The 18,445-nt window shown below is 46.2% G+C and overlaps 1 protein-coding gene across 1 annotated transcript in view; it reads left to right on the forward strand.

Moving 5' to 3' along the window:
* ZSWIM6 (zinc finger SWIM-type containing 6) overlaps positions 1–18,445 on the forward strand; it is a 199,711-nt gene that overhangs the window by 139,646 nt on the left and 41,620 nt on the right. Inside the window, exons 3-4 of the mRNA XM_063962936.1 lie at positions 4,889–5,037; positions 7,859–8,009. Coding sequence (XP_063819006.1) covers positions 4,889–5,037; positions 7,859–8,009 — 300 coding nt within the window. The remainder of the gene's footprint in view (positions 1–4,888; positions 5,038–7,858; positions 8,010–18,445) is intronic.

The following is an 18,445-nucleotide window of genomic DNA, read 5'->3' on the forward strand; positions in this document are numbered from 1 at the left end:
TTCTACCTCAAGTCACTCCCCAACTGAAAAAGGCACCGACCTTTCAACCGCAGCCCTTTCGTTCCTTTAAAAATAAGAGAGCAAAGGGCTATTCATATCTGCCACGAGGCAGAGGACGAGGGAAGAGACAGCAACAGGCAGCTCCTTCCCAGGAACAGAAGCCCTCCCCGGCTTCTACAAAAGCCTCAGCATGACGCTGGGGCTTCGCAAGCGGACTCGGGGGCGGTAGGCGGTCGTCTCAAGAATTACAGCGCGCAGTGGGCTCACTCGCAGGTAAATCCCTGGATCCTGCAGATAATATCTCAGGGGTACAGGTTGAAATTAGAGACAGAGCCACCTCGCCGTTTCCTGAAGTCTGCTTTACCAACGTCCCCCTCAGAAAGGGAGACGGTTTTGGAAGCCATTCACAAGCTGTATTCTCAGCAGGTGATAGTCAAGGTACCTCTTCTACAACAAGGGAAGGGGTATTATTCCACTCTTTTTGTGGTACCGAAGCCGGATGGCTCGGTAAGGCCTATTCTAAATCTGAAGTCCTTGAACCTGTACATAAAGAAGTTCAAGTTCAAGATGGAGTCACTCAGAGCAGTGATAGCGAACCTGGAAGAAGGGGACTTTATGGTATCCTTGGACATCAAGGATGCGTATTTCCACGTTCCAATTACCCCTCACACCAGGGGTACCTCAGGTTCGTTGTACAAAACTGTCACTATCAGTTTCAGACGCTGCCGTTTGGTTTGTCCACGGCACCTCGGGTCTTTACAAAGGTAATGGCCGAGATAATATTTCTTCTTCGAAGAAAAGGCGTATTAATTATCCCATACTTGGACGATCTCCTAATAAGGGCAAGGTCCAGAGAACAGCTAGAGATGGGTTTAGCACTATCTCAAGAGGTGCTAAAGCAGCACGGATGGATTCTGAATATTCCAAAATCCCAATTAATGCCGACAACTCGTCTGCTGTTCCTGGGGATGATTCTGGACACAGTTCAGAAAAAGGTTTTTCTTCCCGAAGAAAAAGCCAAGGAGTTATCTGACCTGGTCAGGAACCTCCTAAAACCAGGAAAGGTGTCTGTACATCAATGCACAAGAGTCCTGGGAAAAAATGGTAGCTTCTTACGAAGCAATCCCTTTCGGCAGATTCCATGCAAAGGGATCTGTTGGACAAATGGTCAGGGTCGCATCTTCAGATGCACCTGCGGATAACCCTGTCGCCGAGGACAAGGGTATCCCTTCTGTGGTGGTTGCAGGAGGCTCATCTATTGGAGGGCCGCAGATTCGGCATGCAGGATTGGATCCTGGTGACCACGGAGGCCAGCCTGAGAGGCTGGGGAGCAGTCACACAGGGAAGAAATTTCCAGGGAGTGTGGTCGAGCCTGAAAAAGTCTCTTCACATAAGCATTCTGGAACTAAGAGCAATCTACAATGCTCTAAGCCAGGCGGAACCTCTGCTTCAAGGAAGACCGGTGTTGATCCAGTCGGACAACATCACGGCAGTCGCCCATGTAAACAGACAGGGCGGCACAAGAAGCAGGAGGGCAATGGCAGAAGCTGCCAGGATCCTTCGCTGGGCGGAGAATCACGTGATAGCACTGTCAGCAGTATTCATCCCGGGCGTGGACAACTGGGAAGCAGACTTCCTCAGCAGACACGACCTTCACCCGGGAGAGTGGGGACTTCATCCAGAAGTTTTCCACATGCTATTAAACCGTTGGGTAAAACCAATGGTGGACATGATGGCGTCTCGCCTCAACAAAACACTGGACAGGTATTGCGCCAGGTCAAGAGATCCGCAGGCAATAGCTGTGGACGCGCTGGTAACACCTTGGGTGTACCAGTCGGTATATGTGTTTCCTCCTCTGCCTCTCATACCAAAGGTATTGAGGATTATACGGCAAAGAGGAGTAAGACTAGTGGCTCCGGATTGGCCAAGAAGGACTTGGTACCCGGAACTTCAAGAGATGGTCACGGACGATCCGTGGCCTCTACTTCTGAGAAGGGACCTGCTTCAGCAGGGTACTTGTCTTTTTCAAGACTTACCGCGGCTGCGTTTGACGGCATGGCGTTTGAATGCCAGATCCTAAAAGGAAAAGGCATTCCAGAAGAAGTCATTCCTACCTTGATAAAGGCAAGGAAGGAAGTCACCGCGAAGCATTATCGCCGTATTTGGCGAAAATATGTTGCGTGGTGCGAGCAGCGGAGTGCTCCGATGGAGGAATTTCAACTGGGTCGTTTTCCTACATTTCCTGCAATCAGGATTGTCTATGGGTCTCAAATTGGGATCTATTAAGGTTCAAATTTCGGCCCTATCAATATTCTTCCAAAAAGAATTGGCCTCAGTCCCTGAGGTCCAGATTTTTATCAAAGGAGTACTGCATATACAGCCTCCTGTGGTGCCTAAGGTGGCACCGTGGGATCTAAATGTAGTTTTAGATTTCCTCAAATCCAATTGGTTTGAACCACTAAAGAATGTGGATTTGAAATATCTCACATGGAAAGTGACTATGTTACTGGCCCTGGCTTCGGCCGGGAGAGTATCTGAACTGGCGGCTTTGTTTTATAAAAGCCCTTATTTAATTTTCCATTCGACATAGGGCAGAGCTGCGGACGCGTCCGCATTTTCTCCCTAAGGTGGTATCAGCGTTTCACCTGAACCAGCCTATTGTAGTGCCTGCGGCTACAGACGACTTGAAGGACTCCAAGTTGTTGGACGTTGTCAGAGCCTTAAAAATATACATTTAAAGGACGGCTGGAGTCAGAAAATCTGACTCGCTGTTTATACTGTATGCACCCAACAAGTTGGGTGCACCTGCTTCTAAGCAGTCGATTGCTCGTTGGATTTGTAACAAAATTCAACTTGTACATTCTGTGGCAGGCCTGCCACAGCCTAAATCTGTTAAGGCCCATTCCGCAAGGAAGGTGGGCTCATCTTGGGCGGCTGCCCGAGGGGTCTCGGCATTACAACTCTGCCGAGCAGCTACGTGGTCAGGGGAGAACACGTTTGTAAATTTTTACAAATTTGATACCCTGGCAAAGGAGGACCTGGAGTTCTCTCATTCGGTGCTGCAGAGTCATCCGCACTCTCCCGCCCGTTTGGGAGCTTTGGTATAATCCCCATGGTCCTTTCAGGAACCCCAGCATCCACTTAGGACGATAGAGAAAATAAGAATTTACTTACCGATAATTCTATTTCTCGGAGTCCGTAGTGGATGCTGGGCGCCCATCCCAAGTGCGGATTATCTGCAATACTTGTACATAGTTATTGTTAACTAATTCGGGTTATTGTTTAGGAAGCCATCTTTCAGAGGCTCCTCTGTTATCATACTGTTAACTGGGTTTAGATCACAAGTTGTACGGTGTGATTGGTGTGGCTGGTATGAGTCTTACCCGGGATTCAAAATCCTCCCTTATTGTGTACGCTCGTCCGGGCACAGTACCTAACTGGAGTCTGGAGGAGGGTCATAGGGGGAGGAGCCAGTACACACCACCTGACCTGTAAAAGCTTTACTTTTGTGCCCTGTCTCCTGCGGAGCCGCTATTCCCCATGGTCCTTTCAGGAACCCCAGCATCCACTACGGACTCCGAGAAATAGAATTATCGGTAAGTAAATTCTTATTATTCTCTGGTTGAATTACTGGGTCATGCGACCTGTGAATTCGGCTATGGTGCTTTCACACCGCATGCTGACCCAGGTTATTGGTGCGGTGTGAAAGGGGTATAAAACATATTTTCTAAAGGACCTTTTGTGGTCATCAAATAGAAGTCAAATGACTGGAAGGACAGAAATAGTAATTTCTTTTAGAGCAATGTGGTCAGTTAACTGTCAGCCAATACCTATCACGCTGAATTACTGTCATAAATGGTGATTGTTAAAATCCTTGGACATGAGACCTGGTGGCACATGACTAAATGGAGCATCTCCGATATCTAAACCGAAAACGTAACTATTGTAATAAACAAGCAGTATGTAGTGGCATGGTGCTGTTGGAAGCATATGTCCATATAAGTATATGGTAGTGGCTGCTGTACCCAACTGTAACATGCAGGAGCATTTACATGAAGGGTTGTAACCTTGGGGCAGATGTATTAACCTGGAAATGACATAAGGAAGTGATAAACCAGTGATAAATGCAAGGTGATAAACGCATGAGCCAATCAGCTCCTAACTGTTAATTTGCATATTGGAGCTGATTTGCTGGTACGTTTATCACCTTGCACTTATCACTGGTTTATCACATCCTTATGCCATCTCCAGGTTAATACATCTGCCCCTTTAAACCTTATCACTATTTGAATAGTTTGACCCAGAGTTCTGTGCATCTACCTCTATGTACAGGGGTCGAACTGTATTGCAACTTTCCAACCATTCGAATTATGTTTTTTTTGGGAGGGGGTTTTGGGGTGGGGGCGGTCCAAAAAGCCTTCATCTAGGTACCAAATCCAAAATTTAAATTTGGTTGTGTTCATGTTAAAAAGCTGTTTGTTGGTTGTTGGTATTTAATGCTTCATAGGGGCAATTCAGTTACTAGGGGAGTGCTGACGAGCATTACTGTGGTGCTGCATACTTGGCCATTTACGGTACCCCCGGCATTACACATCTTACTGTGCACCTCTTCGATGTGCAGGGCAAAACCTGCAATGAGCCACTCCGGAACACTGCACATTGCAACCATCACGTTCGGTTATTTCGTCCCCCAACTGTTTTTGAAATCTTAAGTCTATGCTGTATCTATGGCTACAGCTGTTCACAACTTTTAGGCTCTGATTTTAATAGAGAAACAGCAAATACTGGAATTGAATTGCATAGTGCAGATCTCAGCCTCCCCATACATTAGCTGTACATTAATACTCGTGTTTTTTTTTTTTTTTTTCCCCCTTTCCCATGTGAACAGGTGCTCCAGACCCAACAGCCGGCGCCAGCATAGACGATGAGAACTGCTGGCATTTGGACGAAGAGCAGGTCCAGGAACAGGTCAAGTTGTTCCTCTCACAGGGTGGCTACCATGGTTCTGGAAAGCAACTCAACCTGCTTTTTGCCAAGGTATGGTTAAAGAATAAGGTGTTCCCTAAGCGATGGGATTTTTAGGCTGCACATAAGTCTATGCATGTAGCTTTGTCAGAGTACAGTCCATTCAAGATAACTTGCAAATGTTCTTGAGACTCGGCTATTGGTCCTGCTTGGGACATTGGAATACCCCTTTAGTGACCAGATGTACACATGACCATGGACTGACTTGTAGATGCAACAATTCCATGAAATACATGTTATGATGCCATGTTACAAGAGGGGTGTGGATTAATAGATTGACACTGTTCAGGTAGACTATCAATAGGTCTTACAGCACATGGTCCCAACAATTTCCACGTCAACCTCTAAAACCTGTAGACCTTAAGCATGGTTGACCATTCATCTATCGCCTTTTTGTCACTGTCGACTTAATACATGTCAGCCATGTGGTGTCAACCTTTTGACTGTTACAAGGAATCACTGGTAGCACTAAGTTCAGCCCGTACAGGCTGTTGGAGACCGGCGTGCTGTGCCATACAAAGATCTAACAGTAGATGTGCACATTTTTACCGCTTGTGGCCTGGATGACGTTTCGGGTTAAGAAATGATGTGCATGTCATAATTATGCTTTGTTAGTGCTCTTTATGAAACTTTGTAGGTTCGTGCTTTGTGCCTTTACTGCACGTCTTCATAATCTTAGTAGGAATGCAAGCGTTGATGAAATACAAAATCGTTTTTGAAATCTCCAATTTTATTTGCTATACATAAACAGCTTGGAAGTAAAGCCTATGGGCTATGTTTAACGATTATTGCGCCCTTTCTCCCGTCTAAAGTGACGGGAGATTGCGGGGGCGATGTTCAATTGTATCTCATGTTGATCGCATCCGTAGAGGTCGGGTTTAGCCACATAAAGCAGCTAAACCCGACCAAAGTGGGCCACTTTTCGCGCATTTTGGCTTGCCACCCGCGGGGGCTGCGAGCTGACATGCAAACACTGGCAGCAATCATGCCAGAACTAAGCTACAGACGAATAGCTCCGTTTGGGTGCCATCTATTGGTGGCTGTCAGCGGGAAAGACAATTGAATTCCGCCTATGGTTGTATAGTTTCCTTTTTAATATTTTAAAGCAAGTGAAAGTAGTCACTCCAGTATGTTAGGCTTGCGGGGGTGTACATACATTTTAGTTTTCTACATTTATCACCCACACATAACTTGCTATACAGTGTAGGTCATTTTGTTTTGGTTTGAAACAACGATCCTATAGAGTGGCGCAAATTTCTTCAGGTTCACAATGCCACTTCATATATTGTGCCAATGTCTGAATGTGCTCCCTCATCTGAGCAGCTGCAGTTATGTCAGTGCTACTTAATACCTTTGCAAAGTCGCCCCCTACAGGTCAAATGTATATAGACAGCGGTTACAAAAGGAAAAGAAACCAATATTGTTAATTGTTAATCCCCTATGATAAAGACTACAGTACATTGACACATACGGGGTACATAGATAAATGACTGACTTGTATCATGTTGCTGATTAGTTTTGTATTAAGGTTTCCATTGACCTAGAAAAGCTAGAGCTTAAAATTTAGCAAATCTTGGGAAACACTTTGCAACTTAATGAGATCTTTAATTGAAACAAATTTATTTTTTACATTTTTTATTCACATAATGCATTTTATTTTATCAATACATATTTGTATACATGCTCACACTTCATATTACCTCCTCTTACTGCCAGCTGCAATCTCTTAACAAATGTGAATTAAGATAGAATTCCATTTTTGTCTACCTCCTTATAGCAGAAGCTGAGAACATCCACAACTAACGGTGTGTGCCTGGTGCTAACCAAGAACAGGTTCTACCCCCACAAAATTCCAACTATGCATGCAAACAATTGTATGGTGTACACCTGAAGAAGGGGCCATCTTTTAAAATGTGTTCTTTTCTGTTCTTGGATCATGAAAATCTGCCCCATAACAATGGCTACCAACATAAGTTGTTCCAAAGGAAATACATTATATAACACGTCAGTCAGTGCAGGATGCGCTTGGACTGTAACATTGTTTAGGTTATTTATATAGCGTGCAGATTCTGCAGCAGTTTTACAGAAGAGGTTTAGTCATTCACTGCCCCAGTGGAGCCTACAGTCTACCCTACCACATGGGGACACCGTTTTTTTAAAATCAGAAACCAATTAACTTGTCAATATGTCATTCGTGAACATGGGAGAACATATAAACCCCACACATACAGGACCTTTATGGGATTTGAACTCAAGACTTTAGTGCTGTGAGGCAGCAAGCTAACCATTGTGCCACCAGGCAACTAAGTCCATGGTAGCCTTAGGCGCTTGTGGTCATTATGCTGCCACAAAACGGGACCGGACGATGTTGACTGTTTTTGTTTTAATAGTGTTTCAGAGTAGATATTGAGAATTTTAAAATTCCCATGGTCTCTAGAACATTTCAAAAGTGACTGCAAGGGGACCACAGCTTGTTCTACCATGTGTAGTAGACTCAGTGCACCAGTGTTGTATTAATGTTTATGGAGAACCTATTGTGTGCAAGCTCACTGACTGAAATAGAAGTGTCAGGTGCATTACCATGTGTACATTGGGATCATGAGTTTTCCCAATGTTCTGTTCCGGAAATGACAACACATAGATTATGATGGGTTTTGGAAGTTTATTAGTGCGCTTTAGGTTTGGCGTCCTTTGTGACTGATTTGTAAATGTATGCTGGCTGCAGAGCAGTCTCTATATAAAGGGTTATGTTTTCATCCTCCGAAATGTATAGTCCTGAGGTCCGTGTGTTCATTTTCTATCATTAACTGTGAAATTCCATTTTCATTGGCAGGTGCGAGAGATGTTAAAAATGAGGGACTCCAATGGAGCACGCATGTTGACGTTAATAACTGAGCAGTTCATGGCTGATCCTCGCCTTTCAGTATGGAGGCAACAAGGCACTGCGATGACGGACAAGTACAGGCAGCTCTGGGATGAACTAGGTAGGGCTGGCATTTCTTAAATATTGATTTGCTTTATTCATTACAGGTGTTAATCTTTCGCCCCATGACATTGGGGTCGATTCAATTCACAGACGAATAGCGCCGGGAATTAGCTCCCGGCGCTATTCAATACAGCGCCAAGTGACACTCAATTGTCGGGAATTCTTCTCTCGGAGAAGAGGAGAAATCCGACAAAAGTGCGGCCGGCGCGTGGCGGATTCTGTCGGGAGTTATAGCGGCGGGGAGTTAAGTCGGAGAATGTCTGTTCTCCCGACAAATCAACCTGTTAAGTCCACGAGAACGGGCATTCGCTGACTTAACTTGAGCTGAATTGAATAGCGCCGGCGCTGTTCAACTGTTGGTGAATTGAATCGACCCCATTGATTGTGATTGGAAGGTAAAGAGCAGCTATGGTTATTGTTCCTGATATGTATACAGTGGCAGCAGCTGAGTGGTGTACAGTGATCGCAAAATACGCGCTATAGCGCATTTTTACGCGGTACAGGCAGTGAGGGACTCCGTTTTTAAAACTGAGCGGGTCCCGCAGGACGCGCTGTCACTAGCCGACATGTGCATCTTGCCATCCAATCGCTGCCCCTCAGTGTCTCCTCTTCCAATAGCGGCCAACAGCGTCTCCCAGTCACCTTGAAATCCGCCCTGGAACACCATGCACGTCTTGGTGAGTGTTTCCGGTTGTTGTTTTTTGTCTTGCACTCAAAACCCGTGATGTGGGCTCGCTCCATGCTGTAACCCCTTCTCTGCCGCATCAGGGACATGTGTTCCTCAGCAGTCTGCTTTCCCGTGCACTGCGTGCTGGCTCAGCCTGTCAGACCTTAGAAGTGGCCACTGGCTGCTGGTAATAATAGTGGTGCAGGGACAGGTCACACCTGCGGCGGGGTCATGCTGCACGGTCTGAGAGGAACCTCCGGGATCACTTGCTGCTGCCCTAGAGAGGATGTGTGTAGCAGGGCTGAGAGGGTGGGAGCAGCGGGATTTACCATCTACGTCTATGCACACAGGGGATCTTTGCAGTGACAGGAGCAACTAGTTGCGCACCCTGCACAAGAAAGTTTCAGACCTCTTTACTTTAAAAAACTATCACATTTTGGACCTGCTGATAATCTGTGCCCATCTCTAGGTGAACCTCTATCCCCCCCCCCCTTGTGCCAAGACTTGGGCTGAGAAAGTGTTTCTTAATGCCTGCATTATAGCTGTGGGACCTGTGTATAAGGACCACATTATCCCCTTATCACTAAACTATGTTTGGACTTTAATGATCAAAGTAATGGGCCATTTCATTGTCCAGCATATGCACACCATGCCTAGAACGCCATCCATACCCACAACGTGCCCAGCATACACACACTCCCATACCCACACAATGCCCAGCATACACCGTGCCCAACATGCATACACTCCCATACCCACACAGTGCCCAGCATACACCGTGCCCAACATGCATACACTCCCATACCCACACAGTGCCCAGCATACACCGTGCCCAACATACATACACTCCCATACCCACACAGTGCCCAGCATACATACACTCCCATACCCACACAGTGCCCAGCATACATACACTCCCATACCCACACAGTGCCCAGCATACATACACTCCCATACCCACACAGTGCCCAGCATACATACACTCCCATACCCACACAGTGCCCAGCATACATACACTCCCATACCCACACAGTGCCCAGCATACATACACTCCCATACCCACACAGTGCCCAACATGCATACACTCCCATACCCACACAGTGCCCAGCATACACCGTGCCCAACATGCATACACTCCCATACCCACAGTGTCCAGCATACACCGTGCCCAACATGCATACACTCCCATACCCAGTGTCCAGCATACACCGTGCCCAACATGCATACACTCCCATACCCACACAGTGCCCAGCATACACCGTGCCCAACATGCATACACTCCCATACCCACACAGTGCCCAGCATACACCGTGCCCAACATGCATACACTCCCATACCCACACCGTGCCCAGCATACATACACTCCCATACCCACACAGTGCCCAGCATACATACACTCCCATACCCACACAGTGCCCAGCATACATACACTCCCATACCCACACAGTGCCCAGCATACATACACTCCCATACCCACACAGTGCCCAGCATACATACACTCCCATACCCACACAGTGCCCAGCATACATACACTCCCATACCCACACAGTGCCCAACATGCATACACTCCCATACCCACACAGTGCCCAGCATACACCGTGCCCAACATGCATACACTCCCATACCCACACAGTGTCCAGCATACACCGTGCCCAACATGCATACACTCCCATACCCAGTGTCCAGCATACACCGTGCCCAACATGCATACACTCCCATACCCACACAGTGCCCAGCATACACCGTGCCCAACATGCATACACTCCCATACCCACACAGTGCCCAGCATACACCGTGCCCAACATGCATACACTCCCATACCCACACCGTGCCCAGCATACATACACTCCCATACCCACACAGTGCCCAGCATACATACACTCCCATACCCACACAGTGCCCAGCATACATACACTCCCATACCCACACAGTGCCCAGCATACATACACTCCCATACCCACACAGTGCCCAGCATACATACACTCCCATACCCACACAGTGCCCAGCACACATACACTCCCATACCCACACCGTGCCCAGCATACATACACTCCCATACCCACACAGTGCCCAGCATACATACACTCCCATACCAACACCGTGCCCAGCATACATACACTCCCATACCCACACAGTGCCCAGCATACATACACTCCCATACCCACACAGTGCCCAGCATACATACACTCCCATACCCACACAGTGCCCAGCATACATACACTCCCATACCCACACAGTGCCCAGCATACATACACTCCCATACCCACACCGTGCCCAGCATACACACACATCTCAAGGATCTCGCTGTAACGGGAGGGCATCAACAAGGACAAAAAGGAGCTGATCTTAAAAGATAATGGGGTGAAGCACTGAATCCTGGGTACTGATGCCTCCATACCCCTAACACTGCCTACAGCTCTACCTGCCCCTAACCCCCTCCTTGCCCCCAGCACTGTCCCAACTGCTATCTACTTTACCCCCATCACTGCCCCCAGTATTGCCTTCCCCCAACCCCCTTCTTTCCCCCAGTACTGCCCAAACGTCTATCTACCCTTAGCCCCAGCAGTGCCCCCCTGCCCCTAACCACCTCCGTGCCTGCCCTCACCCCTTAGAATATGTGGTGGGACCCAGAAATTGTGGAGTAGGACCCTGATCTGTTATAGAGAGGGGTCCCTGGGACCCACAATTATTTTTGCTCAGCGCGATCACTGGGTGTAGATGGAATATGGGGCGTATGTATTCGTCACATGCTAGTAATAGTGCCTTGGTCAGTGCCCCGGTAATGTCAACACCTTAGGCATTGTAGCACTTTCAGGAATATTGGTTGTGCCTACATGGAATAAGAGGCACCTTTCACTGTGTGCAAACTAAGCGGAATCTCATGTGTCCTTGTTACTGTAGATTCTAGCCTGCACTTACCTTTCATGTGGCTGAGCTAGGGCTCTGCCATTCTAAGCTTGTTGGCCGCAGATTGCCTTATCTGTGTTTATGTCTTTGGCTTGATGTTTAATTCCTGTTTTGTAGCTTTTAATCCCTTGTATGCGTTTACTATTCTAATGAACACATTTGCAGCCAACTTGGCAGTGGTTAAGGGAATTATTTGGCATACAATACAGGAACTGTGTTCACTTTTATTTTTTTATTCTTTCCCCTCCCTACGGTTGGGGTGAATCAACCATGAGAATGGCCTGTGATCTAGACTTTCATAGGATCAATCCATTGAACTCTGATGCGGTTACCCCTACCAGGGAGGGAACTGGCTGTACCACCCCGTGCAGAGGAGTATGCCTGGTCTGTACAACTGTGTCATTCACTGCAGTATTTACTGCTCTTTATTTAGACGTTAGAAAACACATCTTTGTTTCATGTATTGTGCATTTGGCTATATTTGCAAAAATGATTCTGAAATTTGCTATGGTGACCGTATATTGCAATTATAAGTTAGGAGAACTGGTTCATTGGTACCTGCACAATAATAGGTACTGTTTCCTATGACAATTGTATTGTTGCCACATTCTAGTACTTTCAAAAAAATGAAAGTAAACTGGTTGCCATGGGCTACAGCAATTTTGTTTTGGTTGCCAGCATACCAGTTAAGAGGTTTTTTGTTTGCAGTTTTTTCTAACATTCCATTTCCTCAGCGTATTTGAAGGGCTTGTTTACATTTATCAGTGTGTTGGGTTTTTATTTGGGGGGAGGAGGAGTATCAATAAACCCTTCATGTCTGTCAGATACAATTATTGCAGTATGCCTTGGAGTCTGTTCAGTAGCAGAGCATTTGGTTTTGATAAAGGCTCAGTTGGAGGTGTGTCAAACCTGTAACAGATAGGTGGAGAAGTTGCTCATAGCAACCAACCAGCTTATCGGGTAAGAAACATGACACTTTAGCTGTTGTGGAACTGCATGTCCTAGCAATCCCAGGACACTTTTTCAACATGATGTAACCGCACATCTGTAGCCGGGTATGCTGGGATTTGTAGTTCCACAACAGATGGAGTGTCGTGTGTTCCCTACCGCTGGTATAGAATGTACTTGGTAATAGCTAGAAACCTGATTGGCTGCTATGGGTAACTTCTCCACTTGCCCTTGAAACGTCTCCCCCAGTGTGTGAAAGTGGTGTCTCTATTCTGTGTTTACCTCATTGTTCCCTTTGGAGAACAGTAGCCCGATGTATAATCTCCATTGGCCTATTTTGCATTGTGTACACTGTCCCCTTGTGGGATAGACCTAGGCATATAATGATGCATGCTTTTCTTTACACTGGTATCCGGAGGGGGTTGTCCCTTGTAGAACCTAACACAACAGTGATTGCTGAGAATAGGGACTATGCCTAAATACCCCTGTACCTCTCTGGATGGGGGTTTCTTCCTACTGGTAGGTTAATGGTAGAGTGTGCGTATGTGGTAGAGTTTAGACTGAATTCCTCTGGGACTAGGACTGATGTCAATTGAGCATGTTATATAAAACACGGTCTTACAGATTGTCCCTATATCAAGGTGGCTAATGTTTTACACAAGTATACTTTATCGCTCATTTCTTTAGTAAACCGGCAGAGCAGAGATTTTCAACGCAAGTTCAGCGTCTGTGTGCAGATTATTCAGCTCTCCATTTTGTACACCTTTTAATACATCCAGCTTTTTATTTACGCCCTTGGACATAAAATGTGTGTGTTCGGCATGTGTAAGCTTCTCAACTATGAGGAGTCATGTTGGGCGTACTGGTATAAAGGAACATCAAATTATTTTCGAATGCGATTTGGTTGTAGGGAACAAATCTGCCTCCCAGCGTGGTGGTGAACAGATCACAGAAGGATGTAAGTGGTCACGTGATGTAGTCACCATGGGGATATAGAGACCGAGCCTGACCAGTCCTAGTTTGGATTGGTGTAATAGTTAGCATCTCTTCGCTGCCTGTTCCTGGAAATGGGGTGAAGTGATATTAAAGTGACCATACTTAATCCGTATTAACCACCTGGCTCTTACATGTCCAATTTTCCAAAAAGAAGTGTATTTATGTTTGCTTGTGGGTGCCTACTGAAACACATTTCAACAACACGATGATCACCTCTGGGTAGTTGAGCTAGTAAATTATATACCAGAAGCAATAAAATATTTGCAGAGCTTGCAAGAAGAGATCTTACTAAAAGCATAAGCAGTGCTGATTTATAATAGTTAATTAGTTTGAGACTTCCAAAACCTTTTTTTTCTTGTTTAGTTTCCTCCTCCCCAGCTTGATGAGATGACTTGCCAGTTAGCATTCGTGCTGCCTTCTGGTACAGAAATAAGCACCTGTTAAAGTGGAGGCCTATCTATTTACTTTTGTTAGCCGTCTAATTTTCACACTGATACTGTCATTAAATCGCCAGCTCACATTCTCATTCCTCCTCCTTTGCTGGCAGCCAGGGTTATTCATGTTTATTTTACTTACATTGCAGTAATGATACAGCAGGCTGCAAAACATTTAACCCTCTGCTACAGAGGAGCTTGTACGTCATTATTTTTTAATTTTTTTTTTTTTTTTACCTTTTCTGAAATGGGTGACAACATAATAAACATTTTTGCAAACCCATATCAGCTGGAGGATATTAATTGGGTTAAAGTATGGTGGCGATTCTTTATCCATAGTAACCTATTCGCCAGTGCAGGGCATATTGGACCGTTTAGTGTTCTGACAAATGTACAAATGGAAGAAACGTACAATCCTGTTCATTCCACATTTCAGGGTTTTTTTGCCAGTTACACAGAATGTCCGAGCTGCTTTGTATCCGCAGTACATTGGTACAGAGGCAGCAGCTTGTGGCGGAGATGTCCAGAATTCTAGATGAGCCTGTGGAGGTAATCCAGCATATTTGTGACAGGAAACGGCATCTGAGAGGTTATTTGTCTTTTCTAGATCTGTGCAGCCTTCTGTCAAACTGCAGAGGGTGTATATGCAGTTCTTGGCTTAATGAGAGAGGGCCAAATTACCCTTTCGTTTTTTCATGTACTGGAGAGAAGGTTCTGGTGTTTTGCAACCAGTTTTGCCAATTGCACCCATAAAACAGTATATACAATATTGTTTTCCGTCTTCTAAACTGTGGTTCTTGAAGTTATGCGCTCTGCAAATCCTTTTTATTCATGTGTATATGGAGTGGATTAAGACCATTCACTATGTCTAAAGGCAGAGGATTCTAGCAAGGTATTAAAAGGTAACTTGAATGCTTCAAATATAATGCAAGCTTTAATCTGGGTTATTAAAAAAAAAATTGTCCTGTGCTCTTGCGAGGGTCTGTGCTCAAATCAGATCTCCACCAGATGCCAGACGTTGGAGGGGAATGACTTTTGTCGGCAAATGGGATCTGCAAGTTAATTGGTGTTTTCTGCTAGCTCCTGGCTGTGAAACGAAATTGGAAGCCCTTTAGCCACACGGAGAAGACAGGACCTGAATACAAATGTCACAAGTCACCAGTAGGGCTCTGTAAGACAATGGCGTTCCTCACTCAAACACTGGGCCATTAAGGATCATTTAAATATGGGGATTCTATTTAACGCAAAAGCCCCACTTGCCTCATTGCAGCAATTTTAAGTGTCTGCTTAGCAAAAGATAAGTGACAAATGAAATGAAAAAAGTACCCACATTTCTCTATCGTCCTAAGTGGATGCTGGGGTTCCTGAAAGGACCATGGGGAACAGCGGCTCCGCAGGAGACAGGGCACAAAAAAGTAAAGCTTTTACCAGATCAGGTGGTGTGCACTGGCTCCTCCCCCTATGACCCTCCTCCAGACTCCAGTTAGATTTTGTGCCCGAACGAGAAGGGTGCAATCTAGGTGGCTCTCCTAAAGAGCTGCTTAGAGAAAGTTTAGCTTAGGTTTTTTACTTTACAGTGAGTCCTGCTGGCAACAGGATCACTGCAACGAGGGACTTAGGGGAGAAGTAGTGAACTCACCTGCGTGCAGAGTGGATTTGCTGCTTGGCTACTGGACACTAGCTCCAGAGGGACGATCACAGGTACAGCCTGGATGGTCACCGGAGCCGCGCCGCCGGCCCCCTTGCAGACGCTGAAGAGAGAAGAGGTCCAAATTCGGCGGCTGAAGACTCCTGAGTCTTCATAAAGGTAGCGCACAGCACTGCAGCTGTGCGCCATTTTCCTCTCAGCACACTTCACACAACAGTCACTGAGGGTGCAGAGCGCTGGGGGGGGCGCTCTGAGAGGCAAATAAAAACCTTATTAGAGGCAAAAAATACCTCACATATAGCCCACAGAGGCTATATGGAGATATTTAACCCCTGCCTAACTTCAAAAATAGCGGGAGACGAGGCCGCCGAAAAAGGGGCGGGGCCTATCTCCTCAACACACAGCGCCATTTTCTCTCACAGAAAAGCTGGAGAGAAGGCTCCCAGGCTCTCCCCTGCACTGCACTACAGAAACAGGGTTAAAACAGAGAGGGGGGGCACTGATTTTGGCGATATTGTATATATATAAAAGATGCTATAAGGGAGAAACACTTATATAAGGTTGTCCCTATATAATTATAGCGTTTTTGGTGTGTGCTGGCAGACTCTCCCTCTGTCTCCCCAAAGGGCTAGTGGGTCCTGTCCTCTGTCAGAGCATTCCCGGTGTGTGTGCTGTGTGTCGGTACGTGTGTGTCGACATGTATGAGGACGATGTTGGTGAGGAGGCGGAGAAATTGCCTGTAATGGTGATGTCACTCTCTAGGGAGTCGACACCGGAATGGATGGCTTATTTAGAGAATTACGTGAGAATGTCAACACGCTGCAAGGTCGGTTGACGACATGAGACGGCCGACAATCTATTAGGACCGGTCCAGGCGTCTCAGAAACACCGTCAGGGGTTTTAAAAACGCCCATTTACCTCAGTCGGTCGACACAGACACAGACACGGACACTGAATACAGTGTCGACGGTGAATAAACAAACGTATTTCTCATTAGGGCCACACGTTAAGGGCAATGAAGGAGGTGTTACGTGTTTCTGATACTACAAGTACCACAAGAAAGGGTATTATGTGGGAGTGAAAAAACTACCTGTAGTTTTTCCTGAATCAGATAAAATAAAATGAAGTGTGTGATGATGCGTAGGGTTACCCCGATAGCAAATATTGGCGTTATACCCTTTCCCGCCAGAAATTAGGGTACGTTGGGAAACACCCCTTAGGGTGATAAGGCGCTCACACGCTTATCAAGTGGCGTTACCGTCTCCAGATACGGCCGCCCTCAAGGAGCCAGCTGATAGGAAGCTGGAAAAATATCCTAAAAAGTATATACACACATACGGTGGTTATACTGCGACCAGCGATCGCCATCAGCCTGGAGATGCAGTGCTGGGTTGGCTTGGTCGGATTCCCTGACTGAAAATATTTTATTCATGTAGAGCATTTAATAGGATGCATTCTATATATATGTATGTGAGATGCACAGAGGGATATTTGCTCTCTGGCATCAAGATAAGTGCGTTGTCCATATCTCCCAGAAGATGTCAGGGACACGACAGTGGTCAGGTGATACAGATCCCATACGGCAGATGGAAGTATTGCTGTATAAAGGGAAGGAGTTATTTGGGGGTCGGTCCATCGGACCTGGGGACCACAGCAACAGCTGGGAAATCCAACCTTTTTTACCCCAAGTTACATCTCAGCTAAAAAAGACACCGTCTTTTCAGCCTCAATCTTTCCTTTCCCATGAGGGCATGCAGGCAAAAGGCCAGTCATATCTGCCCAGACATAGAGGTAAGGGAAGTAGACTGCAGCAGGCAGCCCTTTCCCAGGAAAAGAAGCCCTCCACCGCGTCTGCCAAGTCCTCAGCATGACGCTGGGGCCGTGCAAGCGGACTCAAGGTGGGGGGGTAGTCTCAAGAGTCTCAGGGCGCAGTGGGATCACTCGCAAGTTGACCCCTAGATCGTACGAGTATTATCCCAGGGGTAAAGATTGGAGAGTCGAGACATCTTCTCCTCGCAGCTTCCTGAAGTCTGCTTTACCAACGGCTCCCTCCGACAGGGAGGCAGCATTGGAAACAATTCACAAGCTGTATATCCAGCAGGTGATAATCAAAGTACCCCTCCTACGACAAGGAAAAGGGTATTATTTTTCCACACTATATTGTGGTACTGAAGCCAGACGGCTTGGTGACACATAGTCTAAATCTAAAATGTTTTGAACACTTACATAAAAGGTTCAAATCGAGATAAAGTCACTCAGAGCAGTGATAGCGAACCGGAAAAAAGGGGACTATATGGTGTCCCTGGACATCAAGGATTACCTCCATGTCCAAAATTTGTCCTTCTCATCAAGGGTACCTCTGGTTCGTGGTACAGAACTGTCAATATCAGTTTCAGACGATGCCGTTTGAATTATCCACGGCACCCCGGGCCTTTTTACCAAGGTAATGGCCGAAAAGATGTTTCTTCAAAGAAAAAAGGCATCTAAATTATCCCTTACTTGCACGACCTAAAAAGGGCAAGTTCCAGAGAACAGTTGGAGGTCGGAAGAGCACTATCTAAAGTAGTTCTTCGACGGCACGACTGGATTCTAAATATTCCAAGAATCGCAGCTGTTTTCCGACGATACGTCTGCTGTTCCTAGGGATGATTCTGGACACGGTTCAGAAAAAGGTTTTTCTTCCCGAGGAAAAAGCCAAGGAGTTATCCGACCTGTCAGGAACCTCCTAAAACCAGGAAAGGTGTCTGTACATCAATGCACAAGAGTCCTGGGAAAAATGGTGGCTTTTTACGAAGCAATTCCATTCGGCAGATTCCATGCAAGAATTTTCCAAA

The sequence above is a fragment of the Pseudophryne corroboree genome, chromosome 1 (genome assembly GCF_028390025.1).
Source record: "Pseudophryne corroboree isolate aPseCor3 chromosome 1, aPseCor3.hap2, whole genome shotgun sequence".
Lineage (NCBI taxonomy): Eukaryota > Metazoa > Chordata > Amphibia > Anura > Myobatrachidae > Pseudophryne > Pseudophryne corroboree.